Raw genomic sequence first — 21533 nt, 5'->3', positions numbered from 1 at the left:
TGCAGAAAGAAATAACTTTCAATATGGATGAAAAGCATGTGCAGGTACAAGAGTGACAGAGCCACTGAGGGATGATTGCTGCTGGTGAATAAATGCCATGTTTCTCAGCAAGGTTGCCAGTGATTTTTTTATGTGATTAACTCTGGAGAACTCCGAACAATCAATTTTTCACAGAGCGAAGTTAAATTGCAAAAGAAACTTGATACAGATGTACCAACATTACCAGCACTTCCACTATAAAGTGAAAGGCTTAAAGAATCAAAAGAAAGCTGAGAAAATTCACAGTGAAGCACTTAAACATCAGACATCAAAAAATGTTAAACCCTGTCTGAAAAAGGCTCAAGGCTGAGATGATGGGCTGTTTTGTCCAGGGCTGAAGTGCCAGAGTCAATCAGAGCAGGCAGCTCACAGAGCCATCACTCTGACTAGTCAGCCTCTCATTTTCATCAGCACTCAATTTGCTCAAACCCCAAAAACAGGAGAGAATATCTTACAGATTACTCAGTTTACTGGAAAATAACACATAGAATATTCTTAACCTCCAGTTTTGTAGGCTGAAACCTATTCCTACACAGCGAATCTACTTTAGAGAAAAAAAAAAACTTTACTTTGAAGATCAAATGCCTGCTATCAAATTATATTTGTACATAAAAAACATGTAAATGTATTCTAATGTGCTAAGAAAAATGTTTTGCTAAAGTAGATGCATAAAACCTACTAAAACACTGCCCTGTAATTATTTTCTTAGTACTTCTTTTAACTAAAAAAAATTTTATTATCTCTTATTACACTCTTAGTTTTGGGGATTGATGAAAACGAGGTGCTAGGATAAGATTCATAACAGTCAAGCTACACATACGCTTGAAATAAATCTTACCATCAGACAAGCAATAGACATTTCTCAGCTACAAACCCAGTGTGATAAAACAGTAGTGTTTTACAAAAAACATGAAAATGTTTTTTGTATAAAAACCACTTTCGTATGAAAAACATATTGGGACCCAGAGGGCAGAGGAGATACTTTGCTGTTTTTAGTCCTCGTACACATATAAAATACTAACTGTGGACTAGTCAAGAAAACCATTGCACTAAAGCAGTCCCCACAAAAAGAATAACATTAAAATAAAATTTTAGAAAAAAATAGAAAGTTACATTATCTATTACGTGCTCAGAATATTCTCTTTCCTTCCTTTCTAAGTCTTCTAGAGTTTGGTACTCTGAATTATGGGCTCCTGACATCTCAGTATTCTGGAGTCTAGAGTCAAGTTGTTTCTGTAATTCTTCAAAATCCTGGAGAAAATAAGCAAGTGATTTGTTAAACAGAAAAACAGACACAATTTCTAAATTTGGGAGGGAATTTGCTGAACAAGAGCATTCAGGAAGTTCTGCCTTTGGGTAATGTGCCTTCTGTAGCAAGCAGGAAAATCTCCAGATGTATGGCAGCTCTGAACTACACTTACTACACATACATGTATTTCCACCAGTACAATCAAGACTGCTGTTCATTTCCACTGAATTCAAGTTACACTAATCGCACTGGATTTAAGGCAGTACAGTGCTTTAAGGCAAAATGCATTCTGATATAAATTATGAGGTACAACTACAGAGATTCCTCATAGTACTTCACAGATTGTGAGACTGTACAAACAAAGTCAGTCAACAACTAGAGCTGATGAGCTGACAGACTCACACCTAAAAGTAAAATTACATCTGTATGTAAGAAAAAAAAAAATCAGTACTGTAATTAGGCTGCTCTCAGCACAAACATTCAAGACTTGGATTGGCAGGGCACTGGATAACCTTACTTAAGGCCAAGCTTCCTACAGAAGGATGGACCAGACAATCTCCAGATGTGCTTCTCAATTCAGATTTTTCTATGACTCTAAACTGTAAAATGGAAAGTGGAACCAGTAGCTCTCCTATTTTGTGTAGTTTTGCAACACATTTTTTCCTTCTAATAACCTTAGAAATAGTACCATGACTCCCTGAAATGCAAATTGACTGGAAGTGTATGTCTCCTAGTTCACAAGTGGCATATGGACTTTGATACAAGTATATGAAAGAAAAAAGGATATCTTTTCCCTTGATGAAAGCTTTGAGCTTCATTCTGGTACTTTATTTACTGCTATTTTGTTATCAGTAATGATACATGGGAACAAACAAAGTCCTGATAATTAGAAATTATTAAATCTGAGTGAATAAGGTTCTCAATGTTCTGTTTGCCTAAATGGATTAAACTACAAAATACTTTTATCCTTAACAGATTACACACATCACTGTCCTGAACACTTCATACAACAACAAAGAGGAAATGCATATAAGGTAATGGAGAAAACCAACTAAAAAGGGAGTTGCTCTGCATTTCTTCAGAAATAGATTACAAATGATATTGCTGTTTAAAAGGAGCGGGTGAGATGGCCTGCTGTGGTAATAAGATTAACTCTTATTTTCTGTGGTCTTAAATATTATCAAACAAACCCACTTACATTTTCCTGAGTTAAAAGGATCTTCTTGAACAAATCATCAGTAATCTTCTTCTCACGATAAAAGTCTGTGAGGTATATTTTGAGAACCTGAATAAACATCTATTTAAAAGGAAGGAAACAAAACCCAAGTTAAGTGCCTGTTCAACATTGTAAGGACAACTTTAGGATAAAATTTGTTGATTTAAATCGATCAGGGAGATTATAGTGAATCATAAGTGAAATAACAGATACATCACCAGCAACTCTCCAGTATTTCCATTGTGAAAAATTCTTTGGTTTTGGCTTCAGTAAGATACTGGAAGATGGTGTTACATTCTAACAAAGACAAGGACATAATCTCCTACATCCTTGTAACCAAACTGACACATTTGAAATTGTTCTTGACTGAAGAAAATGCAGATCTCTTAAAAATGCAAAGTCCGTTTTTCTAAAATTTAATGAAAAACTAAACTGAAAGATACTAACTATTCTAAAGATAATAAAGATTTGTTACAATGATTTTAACTCTAGTCAGCCACATGAAACATCCATCATTTTTCTATACAACCCAAAAGTAAACATCTCAAGTTCTAGTTGGCTTCTTTTACAAGAAACATATTTATTTTCCAGATGTGCGCCCTTTTTTTTAAGACTGTAATACTAGTGTATTCAAAAAGATGGTTTTGAATTTTTTTAACACTAGGAACATTTTTGCTTAACCTTTTCCCCTCTTGTCTTAATCAGAGTTTCAGTGTAAAGACAATTCACTTCATTACTAACTCCTGCAGCATTTTCCAATGTGAAAACCAAAATATGTAAAATTTAACAGCCACCTGCCTGCTACTCATATATTTGAAAACAGGTGATGCAGAACTTGCCCATTTTAAACAGATAAAAACATAAATAAAAACATATTTACATATAAAAACATTTATTGAAGCCAACGTTTTGGCTGAGCAAAATCTGGAAAATATGTTATTATTTGAGCTCAGCAGAAGAGAAAACCATAAAGCAGTCATGTTTTGGATCTCACTTGTAAAATGTTTTGGATAGGAGTTTGGCAAGGTGTGAACACATCACCAAGATACTACATATTGTAAAAAGAAAAAAAAAAAGAATTCAGGAAAAGACTGAAAGGATATGTTTCCTTAGACCTGAGGCTAAGAAAGACTGACTGAAATCAGAGAAAATAGAGTGGAAAAAGAAAAAACTATTCTCTAGACTGATTTATTTTTTCCCCTTTTTCCCTTCTACCAAAAATACAAAGCTATTTAAATATTCAGCTAAATGTCAAAGTCATTTGTGGTGGTGATTTCTAGTGGGCCAAAAAGTGTATTAAATGCTCATTTTATCAGTGTTTCTGTGATTACATTACTGTGTTGCTACCTTACCTTCACTTACAAATTGATGATTAACTTTGAAATCAAGTTCAACCTTCACTAGTCAAGCTAAACTTCCTTCTGGAATCTGATTGCAAGTTCTCTTTCTCATCTACTGAGATGGGAATAATGCATCAGAGGAGAAACTGCTTTCCGGGTTTACTTTTATGCTTACTCCTTTGGATTGTGTAGAAATTTGTTCAGAAAATCCCACCCTTTCAAATATTCTCAGTGCCTTTAGTAAAATATATCAGAAATGACCAGTATATTCAAACAGAAGTCAATAAAAAAAGGGAGGAGAAAGCTACAGACTTTACGTCCAGACCTATATTAACTGAGCTAAAACTCAGTATGAGTAATGATTCTATAATTGATCATATCTAGTCACCAAAAACAATTGTCCTGAGTATCCTATGGCTTCAATTGTATATCTTTCTTTTTTTTCTCTCCTTTTTTCTTGTCAGCTTTGGATAATGTGACTTGTGTAGGTAGTTATCTATGGTTTAAATAGTACCTTAATGCCTCAGTCCTACAAAATCACAACTATTGTACTTATCACAATGGCACTGATTCAGTTGAACTGAATTTTAAATTTTATTCAAAAAGCTTGAAGTCTCTGGAGTTGCAACACACAAGCATTGTCCTTATGATAAACTGATCTTTAAATAATTTACTGCCTCTCTTTATGAACCTCAAGTGCTGTATGTTATTCTCTGGAGTAAAGTTTAAAACCAATTTTTTATATTTGCTCTATTGGTATTTCACAGACCAATATATTTCATTATATTTTACTCCTTTATGAAGCTCATATATATGCAGAACAGGAGAAAAAAACAAAGACAATAATGTAGAAATGCAACTCTGCTACACTACATCCCAGCTAGCCAGTTGTTTATGCTATTTCCTAAACTGATATTCAACTAAGATATTCAAAACAAAGAGCTATAAATGAGTTATAAGTACCTACCACATGTTTTTCTTTTCTGAGTTCAGTATCAAGATGCATGAGATCTTTTAAAATTAGACTGCAAAGGCAGAGCTTAACGTCAAAACTAAAACAAAGATTAAAAAAGTGTTAATCCAAATGATGGTTACACAGAAGGGCAACACCATACAATAGTTTCATTTAACCACTAAATTCTCCTGAAACCACCGTCCCAAAAAAGCAGTTAAGTCACTTTATTTCTACATTGTCTTCTCTTTCAGATAAAATTTCTGTATGCAAAAGTAAGCAAAACAAAGTAGCACTTTTAACAAAGCTGGAGTTGCAGTTTCCTTTAGAAAAAGGCAAGGTAAACATAGGCACGAGTGGCTACAACAAAGGGAGTATGTGGCTTTACATTAAAACAGCTATAATAAGAGTGAACATTTTGAAAATGTTCTTCCTCACCAGTACCTTCCCCAGTCCCTGTGACATAAATATCCTTATCCTTGCTAACGAGGATACAGACACACATGTGTTCATCCAGGGGTGCAGCTGAAAGAAAATCAGAGCTGACAGTCCATTTCAATTAGCTCTACCTGCTCAACAGTGGCACATCTGAGAAAGGAGCTGATCTCCCACAGTAAGACATGAGTGATTCCCATTAAAAGGGAGAGAACAGATCACTTGGTGTTCTCAAGGCATCTGCTGTGTGACTGGACACCGTACAGCACAGAGGACTCCATGCCCAGCTCAGCACACCACCACATGTGTGAATCCAGCATAGGAACCGTAACAAAGTATCTCCTTATCCTAACAGGGATATACCTTTTACAAGACAGCTTTTGCTAAAGTTCTGATTCCCAAAATTTCATAAAGAACAAGCTGAATTTCAACATACAGCAGAATGTATTACCTTAATCTCCCCAACCACTTTTATAGGGTTATAAGCAGACAACCCTGTCTTGATGTGGTGACTGTATGCATTCAAGCCAAGCCTCAGGTTTACACCAAACTTTCAGTGACTGTCCTGAAAACCACTAGGGTATGCTAGGAAATGACCAAACACAAGGGTAAATTTACTGTTTACCTCTCACATGTCAGCACTTCAGGGAAGCTGGTCACCTTAAGGAAGGCTCGAGCCTGAAATCTGTCATCACTTGTTGTGGAATGTATTGTTGTGGAGGAACTACAGTCCTCTTTGTCTCCCTGGCTCAGGGATCCCAGGCTGCCTGATGTAGATGTCTCCACAACCTGATTAGGCAGAACTGCCTGCTTTGGATTCTCATGCAAAGATGGATTGGATGAGCCATCTGCCAAAGGCTAAAAGTCAAAGAAAATTCACAAGGTCAATTAATACAACACAATAAGGAGATAAACATCTCATCAATTTGCAGTGTTTGCTTTAAAGAGAAAAATTAAACAGTATACACAGCAAAAGTGTTCCCATATAAATTAAGATTCATCATACTGACAGGTTTTTGCATTGCCCAGAAAAGCAATCTTCTGTTGTATGCTTTCTTCCTTTCAGATCCTTATGGGGGTTTTTTAAAGGCTCCTTGGACAGATCCAACTTCCATTAATGTTAATGGGCAGAAATGTCTCTTAGCTACAGTGAAAACTGACTGGACACCATGTAAAGCACTGCAGGTTTCAGGGGGAGCTGAAAGCAGTTGATGCCTTACAGAATAAATCCTGAGCCAATGGACTATAAACAAAGAAAGATCCCTATTAAGGAAATTGGCAATAAATGTTCTTCTTTACTTGACTCTGCAATTTACTGTGATACAGAATTATTGTCATTAACTTTTACAAGTAGAATCTAAAACCTTACCCTAAATTTCTGATTGATGGGATAGATCACTTTTGCCTTTAATGCAAATGCCGTGATGTTACTGTCCAGAGGAGACTCACTTTCCTGTATGGAAAAGAACAGAAAACCATTTGGGAACAGCAGTAGATCTGGTATCTGTAAGTATTGCATGCCCCTTTTTGTTACAAAACGTAGAAGTTCTTATTGATAACTACTTATTGATTGTTTTTTCTTTGGCAGGAGAAGTCTTCTCTTAAGACTCATTCAGAGTATGAAAACTCGATAAGGGAACACTTGTCATTACCACTGCTACAAAAATGCTTTTAATCCTGAAAGCAAGAATAAGCAATAGCTGGTATTCATATGATATTTTCATTTTGTGTCATGTCTGTGTACCCCCCCCCCCTTAGCAAAAACTAAAGATTTTACATGAGACTGAAATTAGCTTAATAGGATAAGCTGCACAGATATCGTGGCTGTAAATTCTGTCTTTCAATTTAAATGAAGAAACAATAGATTAAGCAAACCTAGTCATCATCTTTTTCCAGGAAGAACATTTATAGTATAACCCTTAGCTAAAATCTAGAGAAAATACCAATGTTTTTTCAAAAATTTTTTTGTAGATAATAGTCTTTTTATACAATCTGCTATACCACATAGTCTGACTTTCTGCGACTCCCTTTTTCTAGCTACTGGAACAATGGGATCATCAGCTTTGTATTGAGAGGTTATGTATGGCTTAATAAAAGTCTGTCTATAAGAAACAGATAAGTGAATCCAAGCACTAGGAGATTTCCTATTCTATTTTTTTTTTTTATTTTTTTCAAATGAAATGAAAGAATCTGATTTGTCAAAACATAATTTTCTCTATATGGCTTTTTCTAGGAAACATCAAAGCACTAATAGAGTATAAAAATAGAAATGGGAAGAGAGAAAACAAACTATATAATTCATTAAATTTTTATCATTGCACCTTTTCATCTCCATTTCACTTATTTCCAGAAATTTTTGGATTTACTGATACATTCAAAAGCATGAGGGCAGCATGTAAAAGACTTGTTCACACTGAGCAGTCTCAGTGTTGCAGAACACACTCAGGGACAGGAGCTGACAGAGCTATTGCTCTGTGGTGGTTGAAGGCAGAGCAGCCAGACCAAAGCTGGAAAAGCCATATTGTAGAGTGCTAGAACTAATACATCCTGCTTCTCAGCAGGCATAAATAACACACAGTTATTATAATACAGTAATTATAATATTATTGCAATGTGGAAAGTCTCTGAATGAAAATATCTGTTTTTCTGAAGTACTCTAACTTAATTAAAAGCATTTTCCATCTATGCTTCTTAATGAAGTGTCAATTTGATGCTAGTAACAGCAAAAGCCTCTGAAAATTAGAACAAATGAATAGACAAAAAAAATATGTAACTTCAGTAGTTAAGACAAATAGGTGGGAGAAAGTCCCGCAAATAACAAGGTTATTTCTTAATGTGTTATAAATGAGTTAACATGTTTGGGAAATGGATACAGTTGTGAATGATCATCTTTAAAAGACTGTGATCCCATTTCAAAAGCACTGATAATATGCATAAAGATGTATAATTGTGTAAGTTCTCCCACAGGATTTACACTCCAAAAGAGAATTTGCTCACTTTTTATGCTGTACTTTAACTCAAGCAAAATGACCAACCATGGTTCGTTATCATTCCTGATCACAAAACTGCAATGAAGATTAATTACCTGTCAGGATTTAAACCAACAGTAAAATGTTAACAATAACATCTATCTCCTCTTTGTTCTGAAATCAGTTTTTGTTACAAGCTAAGCAGCAGACTCGCTGGCTTTAACTGACATTTTCTGCATGTATTTAATGTATGTATAATAGACTGAGTTAGCTGAACTGCACATTTTTAAAAAAACCCCACAACTTCTAACTTTGCCAAGAGCAGTCGAATCACCTCTGGGTCAAAGGTAGTGATCTAACAACTACATGGTAGGACTGGTTCTCCAGTTATTTTGAGATTATTGAAAAAAAAAAAAGTTATTTGATTTTTTCATCGAGAGTGGGTAAAGTTTATACCTTCTACTACTTTTCTTCACAAATTGTTTCTCCAATTGTCCATGAATCCCAGCTCACCACAGTGGTCTTTCAGTACTTGGATTACTTTGTTACTGCAAAAGTTTCTCTAATAGAGCTCTTCATCCAGGAAAGAATCCACTATTAACTATTGGCACTGATTCCAGTACTTAAGAACTTTTTCTTATGTCAATAGTGGTAATTTATTCCATCAGCTTTTTGAAACTAAGGATGACATACAGACAAAACCAAAGAAGCCTCTGTGCAAAAAGAACTCAGGATCTTGATTAAAATATCCAAAGAGTCCCCCAGGTGAAATGGAATCCATACAGGTGAATGAGTGCTTTAAATGGTTGCATTCATAAGCAGCGATCAACTCCCGGTCTCCATCTTATGCTTTTTTCTGAACACTTTTTAAAGTCTCAACTCCAAACCCACTAAAATTAAAGGAGTTTGGATCAGGCCCTGAATGTGCTCATTGCCACATTGCTCATTGCTGCTCATGCAGCAAAATGGACATCCACCACCAAGAGCAAAGCTTTACCTCCAGGACCATTTCCTCTTTTGATGTATAGGGTTCTGCTCTATGTTTTGCAAATGTGTGTTCTTTTTCATCAGAGTTGAAGCTTTCCAGAAGTCTCTGGGAATCATCTTTCTGAAATTCCAAGAGAAAATACATAAAATGTAATACTTTAATATCTCCACTGTGAAAATTATTTCAGTATTAGTTGAAAATTTTTGAAAAATATGATATAAAAATGAAAATTTTACATATTCAGGAAGGAATAATTAAAATTAATGAACTTTGTAATTTTTCATTCCAGAAGTAGAACTTTAATATGAAAAGTTTTCAGAGGCTGTAAACATGTCAACTCAATCCATCTGCTCTCAAAATGTCTTACTACAGACTGTGGAGTCAACCTCACGGTCTGGGCTCAAACATCTAAATTAAAGCAAGTTAACTAAGATTGTCTATAATTGTCAGCAAAGAAGACAACACCAAGTATTTTTGCTCCCCTGCTATGAGAAAAACTTCCTAAATGAAGTTTTAGGTGTGAGAAAGTTCCTGTCAGGAAGAAATAATCATCAGAAAACATTCATCATCTTCCTTCCCAAAAACGCAGCCTCTATCACTGCCCTCACTTCCCAAACAAACACAGAAAGCCACTGGTAGGGATACAGACTGTCTGGGAGTTAAACCTCCTGCTACACATGATCTTCCCTATGCACTATATAAATCAAAAAATAATACTAATGTTGGTCAATGCCTCCAAACACAGCATTGGAAGGACTATTTTTAGTGAAGGAAAAGATGGCAGCCATGCTACCTTGATTACTTTTTTTTTTATTTTCCAGGTTTTCAATCCACTGACTGCTTTTTGATGTAGTCTAATGATACAGCTGCAGCTACTATGCATGTCACTGTCTTACAGAAAGATTCTCCTTGAATTATTTGGCCACTTGGTATGTAAAGTAGGTCATTTTGTCAGAATACAGAGAAAAGCCCAGCCTTTGAATACATTTAATTCCTTATGACTTGCCTCTATCACCTCTCTGGAACTTAGACTGTGCAATAATTCAGAATTATATTCTTGGGTTAGCCTCTAAGATGTGGTGAACTGCAGATGCTGGTTCCTAAAAATCTCCTTATGACAAAAGAACAGCTACAGTCTCCCTCAGCAACCTTTTAAGTTATCTGTTACCATGGTAAGGTTTCTTCTTAAAAGTATCCCAGTGCATCCTGTGTGCAGATCAACAAACCAATAAGGTACTTAACTGCATGCATCCAAGTCCCACAGATTAAGGCTGAGATCTATAAAATAGTGATTAACTGGGGCTGAGTGACAAATGCTGGTGGCTTATTGTGGTGCTTAAAGCTGCTCTGGACTCCAGGTACTTGCCCTGCTCCCACTCTAAGGATAATTCAGCTGCTTGGGATGGAACATGGCATAGTCAGGCAAGCTATCCCTGCTTCCACTTTGGATAATTCAGCTGCAATATGGGCATTTCAGTACCTGCTATACAGCATCGGTGGGGCAGACAGTGTGAAGAAGGAACGTCCTAAGGTAACCCTGTTCAATTTGGGCAATCACACCCACTGGATACAACCTGCCCACCCTGAAATGTGCTCTGTATGCACCAGCAGGCAGTTTATTTTTCTTTCAAAATAAATAACACTCTTACAGCAGAAGCATCGATTTTAATGGCATTTAAACATCTAAATGCATCTGAAGATCCAGGCCAGAGAAGACTGACAGCTTCTATTCCCTATTGACATATATGACATAAAGGATAAAATCGTACAGGGCTGCATTTGAGTTGGTAGTGGCAGTACAATAAAGATACATCTATTAAGGCAGGGAAAATGAGCAATTGAATCAGAGAGGCTTGCACTCACACAGGATGCATTGATCCAGCATTTGAAGTGCCTCCATTAGTAGGCTAAAGTATGGCTTCAAATAGAGTTTCAAACCTCCAACTTAAAAGCAGTTGGGAGCAAGAGAATTTGTCTCCTATGTCATGTTTAATGATGATCAACACTAGCAAATACACACACAGCAGAGTGGCTATAGCTCAAAAAAGGTGTGGTGAAAAACCAAGCCAGTCCAGACCATCCACTGCTGAACCCTCTGCAGGGCTCAGAATTTCCCAGCTATGTCAGCGCCAACCATTCCTGGGACTAAATCTGATGGGAGAAAGAAGCATAAATCAGTAACAACTCTCAGAAAATATATCTGCCCAGTAGTAGTTCTGTGGGTGTAGGCTGCCACTGCAATCTTCGGGTCCAAACAAACATTTTATGTAATAAAGCAACATGAACCATCCATCACATTACTTAAAACTTTAGAAAAGCAAGTATGTTATTAACAAAATCACATGCTTCAGAAAACTCTGCTGATCTGGCTTTAAACAAACCATCAGCTATGTTAGCTTATTTCTTAGGTATCCAAGGTGTACCCTCAGTGCAAAGTTATTGCTGTGGGTTAGTACTAATACTCCGTGCTGTGTGTAAAAGGAACCTTGGAAAAGGCAGTAAAACACTTTCGAAATAAGATTACTGGTTTAGGGTGGGAATTAGTGTTTGTTTTCAATTATCTCACAAAGCTTCTGCAAGCCGGGTACATCTTCCATTACCCCCAAAAGCAACACAGCCTGGTGCACGAAGCGATGGCTGCGAGAGGCAACTTGTGGGTCACCTGTGACGGAGAAACAGGCCAGCGGGGCAACACTCAGAACGCGTCAACACTTACACTGGCCTCCTTTTTGAGTCAGCCCGTTTGTTTTACAACGAATAGTAAAACTCTTTCCAGTGCAGGTGTGTCAAGAATTACGGAGCTCCCCATCTACCCAGGCGCTCCCCGGAGCACCGGGCGCAGCTCGGGCAGCCCCGCCCGTCCCATGCAGCGGGCAGAGCCGGCCGGCGGCGCCTCCCGCCCTTCAAACCTTCACAAACCACTCCTGATCCTCCCAAGGCGTTCGCTCCGACTCCGGCCCGCGCCCCCTCCCACGGGCCCCGCGTACCTGTGCCCGCCGGCGCGGCCCGAGCGCGCAGCGGCAGAGCAGGGCGGCGGCGGCGGCGCCCAGCAGCAGCCCCAGCAGCACGGCGGGGGCCAGCAGGGCGGGCAGCGCCGGCAGCGAGCCCGCCCAGAACTGCAGCCCCACGGCCCGCAGGCAGCCCCCGGCCGCCGCCATAGCACCGCGCCCGGCCCGGCCCGCAGCGGGGCGAGGGGAGGTCCCGCCGCTCGGGGCCCTCCACCGCCCGCCCCCCGCCTTCGCCGCGGTGGGAGGAGACCGATGGCGGGTGGATGCGGCGGCTGAGGCCCGGCCTGGCTCGGGGGCAGCGCCTGGGAAGTGTCCGCGGCGACGGTCCGCCCGCTGCCATGCGGTGGCCGCTGGCCGGGCTACTGCTGGCGCTGCTCCCCGGCGGCCCCTCAGTGCCCGCTCAGCCCCTGGCAGCGGCTGCCGGGCGGGGCCCGCGCCGGGAGCCCCGCGGTCGGACGGCGGTAAGCGCTGTGCCCGCGCTGTGCCCGCGCTGTGCCCGCGCTGTGCCCGCGCTGTGCCCGCGCTGTGCCCGCGGGCGGCGGAGCGGCCCCTTGGCGGGGAGGGAACGCGGGCCCCGGGAAGGGGAGGCCCCGTGTGAGGGCACGCCGAGGGTGTGCTCGGGGAACGTGTCCGGCGGAGCAGAGGCCGCTTCCCAAACACTTGAGCTGAGGACAGCGGCCCGAAAAGCTGCCTGGAGTCGGCCTGGTGGGGCAGCCGACGGGGTCTGGACTCCTCACTACGAGAAAGACAAGGAGCTGCTGGAGAAGGTCCAGCGGAGGGCCACAAACATGAGTAGGGGGCTGGAGCATCTCTCTTACTAAGAGAGACCGCGGGAGCTGGGCCTGCAGAGAAGAGAAGACTGAAAGGGAGTCTCATTATTGCATATCAATACCTCAAAGGCGGGTGCCAAGAGGATGGTGCCAGACTCTTTTTGGAGGTGCCCAGCGATAGGACAAGGAGCAGTGGCCACAAACTAAAACACAAGAAGTTTCACCTCAATATGAGGAAGAACTTCTTTACATTGAGGGTGGCAGAGCACTGGAACAGACTGCCCAGGGAGGTCTTGGAGTCTCCCTCTCTGGAGACATTCCAAACCCACCTGGTGTAACCTGCTCTAGGTGACTGTGCTTTGCCAGGGAGGTTGGACTGGATGATCTCCAGAGGTCCATTCCTACCCTAAGAGTTCTGTCATTCTGTGCCTGTGCTTTGCTGTAATTCTGAGCAGAGGCCCTTGGTGTTTATCTAGTCACAGCAGCCCTACCCACTAGTATCATCTCCCTATGAGGAGCACCACTGGCTTTTAGGTTGCGGCTTCTATGTGTCATTCTTTCTCCTTACCTGGTTTGTGTTTGTCAAGCCATCTCAAAACATGTCAATATAGTTTTCTTTTGCCCATGTGGAGAATACCTGAGCCTGTGCACAGTGGGGGGGTAGATAGAGTCACAAATGATAGTCTGTGGTGAGATTACAGAAAGACTAATCAACAGGAAGTAGTATTGCAGGAAAATGAAAACAAACAATATGCAAACTTATTCTACAAGAAGAATAAATTAATGTAGAACTTGAGAATATGTCTGCTCACAGTATTACTGCATTAAATTAATTACTTTTGAAGCATGATCTGGCCCATGGAATTGGCGCTGCTTGCCGATGCAGAGCCCCTCGTGGTGCCCTCTGGTTTTATGGACACACTCTGCAACAGAGTGGAAGACTTCTGCTGAATATCCAGACTATATTTTCCAGTGCAGACTACTGAGAACTGAATGTCAGATATGACAGAAGGGAAAACAAGGAGTGCTCTTATGTGATTTGTAGTTGATCCACATGGACATACAAACACCGTAGATTTTTGTGCTTCAGCTGTTGTAAAACCAAACAGGAATGAATGCCTGGAGCCTGTGGAACTTGGGAGCCATTTGTGCACTGATTTCCTAGGAAGTAGGAAATAAAGCTTGTCAGCTAGAAAGCCACATTTTCTGCGTGTCTTTATGCATGCTTAGACAACTGTCTGCTTTTGTTACAGGCTCATTTACAATGTAACTGTTGATACTTAACACTCATATACTGGCATAATGCATAAGAATAATATTTGGTGTTTATATTTAGAAACAAGATTTCATTTAATGTAAAAGACCATTGTGTTGGTGTTTTATATTTTCATCAGTGTTTTAAACTGATGTCATTACATCACTTCAGTGTACTGATACACGTTTTCTTAATGCAGATAGAGCTCTAGACTGCTCTAGAAATATCTGGCAAAGGTTGATCCCCTTTTAATGTGATTTCTGTTCTGCATATCCGTACGCATGTATGGCAATGCATATGTATAGATATGTATCTATCCACCACACAATTTTTTGTTTAAGCTTGCCACTGGAGTTTCCTGCTCTTTCTATGCTCTTGAGATGCTTGGCTGCTAAACTTCATGGGCATACAGACTGTTTAACCAATGAAAAGAAATCAATAATGGCATTAGAGAACTTTGCCATAACTCCACTTGTGTACAGGAATTCTGGAGTGCACAGAGAACAGTATAAGGTATTTGGAAATAGCCTCTAGTGAAAAGTGCCTGGAATTTCCCAGAGCTGAGTCCCGGGACTGCTCAGAGCGTCCTGCACGTACCTCCCTGGGTTTGTTTCCGTGTCTCTTTTTCCTCTGCAAGAGTTGCCTCTGATCTGGGACATGTTTTCCAGAGCAGCGTCCACTTAAAACCCAGGGCTCCTGGTAAATCCAAATTTGTGAGATATTTTGCATTTTCTGTTATGTTGAGAGCAAGTGCCCTTTGTGAAGTGAGAAATGTGTTTGTACCAGATTAACTAAAGTTACAGCTCTAGCAATAAGCAAAGTGATGGTTTCCCTGAGCAGCCAAAAAAGACAATTGCCCCTAACTTGCTGTACTGTAACAGTGGTGTTGACACAAGTCAGTACGTAACATTACTCTCACGCAGTGCTTGGTAGCAAACAGAACCAGCAAGTGCGGGTCACGTCACTCGGCAGAGTTGGGTCTTTGCTAATCAGCCGACATTCCAAACTCTGTATTTATCTCCTGCAAGGAAGCATTTTTGTTAAATGAAAACTTGCTTGTATGACTACTACATCTTGATCAAAACACTGGGCAGTAAGAATCCTTATAAGCCCCAGTTTCTTTTACTGACGTTTTAGAGCTGTGATTTCAGTGGCCATCTCTGCGGTCCAGGCACAGGCAGGAGGCTGGCACAGATTGCCTCGCGAGCTGCGGTTTTTAGCGTGTGGTCCTTTTGAAAGGCTCCGTCTAGTGCTCCAGAGGAAAAATGAGTGTAATGTCAGTCGACTTGATCATCTAATGTGGACACGTTCCTGCTGACTCCTAGAGATCACATTTCCTCAAATATGCCTTTGAAAATGGCAAAGAAAGATTATTTAATAAGAGCACGCTAATAGCAAACCCTTGGGCTCCGCTGTAGTGCAGAGGCTCAGCCTGATAATATGACGTGTAAGTAAAATTTGAGCCCCAAGTGGCCGTAACTACACTGGGCAGCAGAGCCTTGTACTGCTTTACAAGCTGTGGGAGACCTCTCCAGCCGAGTTGTGTCTCTTTTGGTAGTTAATTTCATGAAACACGAGGCTTTGTGAGGTGGGGTTCTGTGTAACTGTGAAGCATAAATTCAGCATAAAAGTTTAATAATAGGCATTTATGAAAAGTTATTTTTTATAATTGCTCTCTTCTAGGTTGTTAAAGATAATCTGTGGCTTCAGAAAGAAATGGGATGCCTAGGAATGGCAGGTATGTAACTTTCATCTCTCTTTTCAGCATTGTGGGAGTCCCAGGACTCACAGGGCATGGTTGTGAAAGTGAGCAGGGGACTGGAACTGTACCCTGGTGGCCTGCTGTCATCAGTGGGACTCTTGATCTTGAGCCACAGAGTGTTTGCTCAGAAGTAGGAAGAAAGGTGCTCTAGGTTCCCTGTACAGCTGATCTAGGATAAAGCCCCTGTGAGAAGACCTTAGTTTGTACCCTGCTCTGAATAATTTTTAATTTTTGGGAGGAGCCATTTTTCCTCTTGGAACGTAATGGTGTAGGGGAGCACCTGATGTCCAGCATTCCCTGGGTTGTGAAAAACCCATATTACTTAAAGCTGATTGAGACCTTGTTCCTTTTCGAAGCAAACTTAACCTTTGTGCGTTTACTAACACTGTTGCAATACCTGTTTTCAAAGACCTCTGCAATTACAATAACTAATACACTTTGTCCTGGACCAAGTTGTTAAAGTCTCATTGACATAGTGGGGCTAGAAGTATTGCTGGGATGCTAATACTCTTTACAATGGATATCAACTATTTTTGTCAGTGATCTCAGGTACATTGAGCATCTCCAGTGGTGGTTGCCTAATCTGATTGAAATAGGGCGCTCTAATACTTAGAGAAGTCCCTTACAGCTTGAAGTAGCTTCATCTGAGGGCTGACTGCCACAGGCTCTTTGTGTAAATTTGAACAAATCAGTTGGTTTCTCTGAGTCTCCGGTCTTTCTTTTCTTCATATGTGTATTATAAATAGAGTTCTACCTCACTCAGGTGTGGTAGAGATGAGCACCCTGAAAGGTTACAACATTCTCATATAGCACATTAACAGAGCAACACAGTGTCTGCAATAAACCTCATCACCACAGTTCCCCAAGAGATGATTTCATGACATGTACTTACCAAGAAATTACACAAGAATTTGAAGCAGTCATCTAGTGAGATACCTCTAATTTCTTTGCCCTGTGCCGTGGCTAATTCACAAATGAGTTTATTAATTTAAATACGAAAGCAGATAATTCAGATTTGTTGAGGTTTCTTGTTTTGTTTTTTTTTCTCCAGTATTTATTCAATGTCATCTTTGCTGTGCGCATCTTGCTTTCTGAGGGGTTGCAAACCATTCATGTACCATCCACTGAGAGAGGCAATGTGTGTGCAGTTTTAAATGTCAGAAGAACCTTTTGACAGTAAAGAAAAAGTTGAGGATTTTGACATGCAGTACCTTTTTGTTAGTGGTTAAAATAGTGTGGCCAGCAGGACTAGGGAAGTGGTGTCCCTTTGAACTGGACACCGGTGGGGCTACACCTTGAATCCTGTCTTCAGTTTTGGGCCCCTCTCAACAAGAAAGACATTGAGGTGCTGGAGCATGTCCAGAGAAAGGCAATGAAGCTGGTGAAGGGTCTAGAGAGTGAGTCTTATGAGGAGTGACTGAGGGATCTGAGGGTGTTTAGCCTGGAGAAAAGGAGCCTGAGGGGGGACCTTATCGCTCCCTACAAATGCCTGAAAGGAATTTATCAAGCATTGGAAAAGGCTGCCCAGGGAAGTGGTTGAGTTGCCCATGCCATCCCCTGAGGTATTTAAAAGATGTGCAGATGTGGCACTTAGGGAAGTGGTTTAGTGATGGACTTGACAGTCCTAGGTTTATGATTTTCCATGTAAGTCTTTTCCAACCTAAACGATTCTATGATTTTGTGGAACTAGCATTTTGTTAGTAGGTAATTATATATGTTAAATGAGGGGTTGCTATAAACACTGAATTATATATGCTTGATTTTATAATGGAGAATTTTCCCATTCATAAACATGATTTTTTAATATATTTAAAGCTAAGCTTGTAGTGATTTACCTAGTCAGAGTTCTAGACTCTTTACTTTTTACTGAAGAAGTTCTCGATGAAAGCAGAGAGATGGGAACTTCTGCATAAAACCTTTGTCACTGAAATTGGCAGTGTGCTGAAGTGTAAAATGGTTTGTGACAGCACACTGATCTCAGTGTTACTGTTGGAAGCTTTTTCAAGTTGTTTCTGGATAAGATGAGAAAAACAATCCCAGAATATTCCCATGATGGGGGAACACAATGGATTTTTGAGAGTTATGTTTGAGTCTGCTCTGACTTATTCAAAACAGGCCTGGAAAGTAGATTTGTTTTATCTTGTTGATGCCCATAGTTCCTTTGACATTGTAACAAGAAAAGCTAATGGCAACATTCAAAACCGAAATCCAGTAAATTGCTGCCTTTGCTTGTTCATTGTTGTGTGTAATTGAAAGGACTTCAAATTGGATCTTATATCCTGGATGGTTTTCAAGACAGGAGTAATTTAGAACAACAACAAAAAAAATACGGTAAGCAAGTATATTTAACTCCTTTCTTCTCCACTGAAATAAAGCAAGGTTGTTCAGAGTTTTGCTGATAATTTGTGGTGTTGGAAAGCAAATGAGACTGTGGAATCTGAATTGAAATATTCAGCCCTTGAGAACTATGAATTAGAATTAGTATCTTAGTTATATTGCTTTTTTCCCTCTCAGTGTCAGGTAATTTTTAATTCTGAATCTGACATTTCATAAACTGTCAGAATCTTCACTGTTTTACTATAATTTGGCAGATTAGGATGGGCTGTAAAGGTACCAGGAGTCTTAAGGACATACTGGAGTCTTTGCTGCAAACCTATTGTAAGACTATTTTAATCTTCCATCGTATCATCCTATTTAATTGCCATAGCCAAGAATAACCTTCACCTGAACTTCTATCGTGATGTTATACCTACCCTTCTAATGACAGGCTGTCTGTGCCGCAAACATGTTAAGGACTCAGCCTGTTTAGTTCAGTGTTAAAGGCTTGTGTTGTGACAGGTCCATGTCCTTACACAGAACTAATTTCATAGTGAAGGACAGTATAGTGACCACAAACAATTTCTTAGACACCCATCCTTCTACCCTCAGTCTGTGTGAACAGAGACACACTGTTGCTGCATTGTCCATGCAGTAGGTGTGTTCTGTACCAGGTCTGATCCTCGGTATTTGCACTCTTTGAGCACCAAGCAAGTGCAGTGAGAGCTGGCATTGGGGAGCTCTCCTTCCCAGGCCTATTGCCTATGCCTTGAGTGTGGCGGCCAAAAATAGCAAGAGGTCACCACCCAAACCAACAGTGCACAAAGCTGGAGTAGCAAATAACTACTTTGGGAGAACAGCAAAGAAAATTGAACACTAAATAGCAGAGACTGTTGTGATCAACTGTGCATTTGTTATTTCACATAGTGGTGGCACTGCACATATGTAGGACTGAATGAATGCTACAGTAACATGAGTAGTAAAATGTTACACCAATCTTCCAGCTGTTTCATCTATATTAATATTTATTTTCATGTTTTCATTTTGTAATTCAATACAAAGTTGACCCAGCAGTACTAGTAATTAGCTAGGAATATGCAGTTTAAGACAGGGTTCTGGCATATCTGTTTATATTGGGTTTATGTAGGATTAAATCATGGGAAAACATTTTACTAATGTGCTAATTAGAAGAAAGATAAAATATTTAACAACTTGATAGTACATTGTAAAAATGTGGAATTTTTAATTAAGAAAAACAAAACAAAATTTCTTCTTAAAGGTGGTAATATTGTCTCACATCTCAAAAGAAAGTGAAACTAATGCCTTTCTTTGATAAACTTTTTCACTTGGCATCTTTAGAGATGTTTGCAGGAAAGTCTCAGGTTGAGCCTCATGCTCTGCTAGTTTGCTTGCTGGGAAATGTTTTGGCCTGAGGCGTTGTAGTCTGGGAATGCCTGGTGGGAGCTTGGCAAGCCCAGCTGAAAGGGGGCTGTTTGGGCTGTGTGTAAAGCTGAAACTGTTCCCCTGCTTTGCAGTTTTTCTTTCTAAAAGGAATAGGAATAGTTTCCATTTAGAAACTAATGAAAGTGAAGACCATGCAGCCCTGGTAATGGCTTTTCTGAAAACAGCCAGGGAAATGGCAAAGATTGAAGCTGTAAGAAGAAAAGAGTGGAAGGAACAAGGAGACCTCAGAGTCACTGTCAGAATTGGGATGCACTTCTGAAGGGGCACTGACAATGGCACCATGGAAACTATTTGCACTTCTGAGCAGCTTGGTATCCAAAAAACAGCTCATTGCTTCTTAGTCAAGTGTTAGTATTTTCCAAGCTCAGATGAATTATTTGTTAAAAAAAACCAAAAAATCCAGAACAGAAATCTAGAGTATATGTGAAAACTACAGAATGTGTTTTGCCTGTACTGTCCTTTCTCAAATATTCAGTGCCAGTTTTTCAAGAGTCATCAGCCATTTACAATCCATCTAGGAACTTACCTGAAAAGATGCAGCAGGTGAATTGATAAATGCAATTATATTTTCTTGATATTAAGAGTATGCAGCAAGTTATGTGAAAAAACAGTTATGTTCTTATAGGTCAGCTGTTGTAGTGACACTTAAAATATGGGGGGATCAGGAAAAAGTTATTTTATTTAACTGACAGGGAAACCAGGGTATTACAGACCATATTGTTAAAAATTAATAGGAAGGATGAGAAAAATTCTGGAGAAAGGCAGGGGCACATGTTACTGTATGGACACGTGTCATACTGGTTAAATCTATTTAAGCAAAACCTTCCACTGAGTGCTGGGAAGATACAAGTGGATTTGCAGAAACATCCTTGTCATCGTCATCAGTTGAGGCTGCTTAAGATAATGTTAAAACCCCACAAAATCCCCAATCTCCAATTACTGATGATGGAGCAGCCAAATAACATGCCTGGAGACTTCTGCTGGGAGTTGAGTACATTATCTTGGAATTGTAAATGATGACAAAGCACAACTTGAAAACAAACTCATCTGTGTAATTAGTAATCCAGAGATTTATTCAGAATCAAGGAACATGATCAGTTAATTAAATTGATTACTGTGGACTTGATACCCTCCAGAGGGGGAGTATCAGGATTTGCTGTCACATGAGAAGTGCAGTTGAGTGTGCTGATGGAGATGGGCACAAGAACAAAAGATATTTTATGAAGCAATTACCCACTTCCTGTTGGCTGACTGCCCTCATCCAAAATTCAGAAGGAAATGATCTGCTGAACAAGAAGCACTTTAAAGGTAGTAGTTGCTCAACCCAGTTCATACATCTTGCCATTTTGACTTCTAATTCTTTCAAAGCCCTACAAAGAATCTCCATGTCATTCAGGTTTTCTGTTTACTGTAAAGGAAAGTGCATTTCCTGTAGTCTGGCAAGAACAAAAAAATTGTTGCTCCACCTTCATAGGAATGGAGTGGCAATTGCAATAATATATGACACAGTATATAAGAAATTATTCTTTTTCAGTGTTTGGAAATATCTATACCAACCTGCAAAGGGGCTTGATTCAGTAGTCAGAAACAGGTCTAGAGCCATTGGAGGTAGGATATAGTATGATAGTTGGATCTACTGGAGAGTGCCATGGCCAGGTGGGCTCAGATTGGTAGCTAGCAGGTCTGTACTGCACTTATAATTCATCCCTGGTGGCATCCTGAGTGATTTGGGCTTTTGCTTAGTCTTGAAATAGAAGTATGCCATGTGTG

The 21533-nt window shown here is 40.0% G+C and overlaps 2 protein-coding genes across 7 annotated transcripts in view; one reads left to right on the top strand and one right to left on the bottom strand.

Annotated features, from left to right (window-relative positions):
* EVC (EvC ciliary complex subunit 1) overlaps positions 1-12691 on the bottom strand; it is a 51342-nt gene extending 38651 nt beyond the window's left edge. The window contains exons 1-7 of one of the 3 annotated variants that reach the window (XM_027736232.2): positions 12176-12691; positions 9198-9308; positions 6601-6684; positions 5857-6089; positions 4812-4896; positions 2487-2585; positions 1153-1290 (exon numbers count right to left, since the gene is read on the bottom strand). In XM_027736232.2, the coding sequence (XP_027592033.1) occupies positions 1153-1290; positions 2487-2585; positions 4812-4896; positions 5857-6089; positions 6601-6684; positions 9198-9308; positions 12176-12346 (921 nt within the window). In that variant the 5' untranslated portion in view covers positions 12347-12691. The remainder of the gene's footprint in view (positions 1-1152; positions 1291-2486; positions 2586-4811; positions 4897-5856; positions 6090-6600; positions 6685-9197; positions 9309-12175) is intronic. The other 2 variants (XM_027736231.2, XM_027736230.2) reach the window with 2 other exon arrangements.
* The window catches only part of EVC2 (EvC ciliary complex subunit 2), a 71308-nt gene continuing 62109 nt past the window's right edge, over positions 12335-21533 (top strand). For 3 of the 4 annotated variants that reach the window (XM_027736227.2, XM_027736224.2, XM_027736223.2), the window contains exons 1-2: positions 12336-12657; positions 15905-15959. In XM_027736227.2, coding sequence (XP_027592028.2) covers positions 12460-12657; positions 15905-15959 — 253 coding nt within the window. In that variant the 5' untranslated portion in view covers positions 12336-12459. Of the gene's footprint in view, positions 12658-15904; positions 15960-21533 lie in introns of all 4 variants that reach the window. The other variant, XM_027736225.2, reaches the window with a different exon arrangement.

This window comes from Pipra filicauda, unplaced genomic scaffold, assembly GCF_003945595.2.
Source record: "Pipra filicauda isolate LSUMZ 115617 unplaced genomic scaffold, ASM394559v2 scaffold43_size3849885_pilon, whole genome shotgun sequence".
NCBI lineage: Eukaryota > Metazoa > Chordata > Aves > Passeriformes > Pipridae > Pipra > Pipra filicauda.
This window is presented reverse-complemented; position numbering and strand designations above follow the sequence as displayed.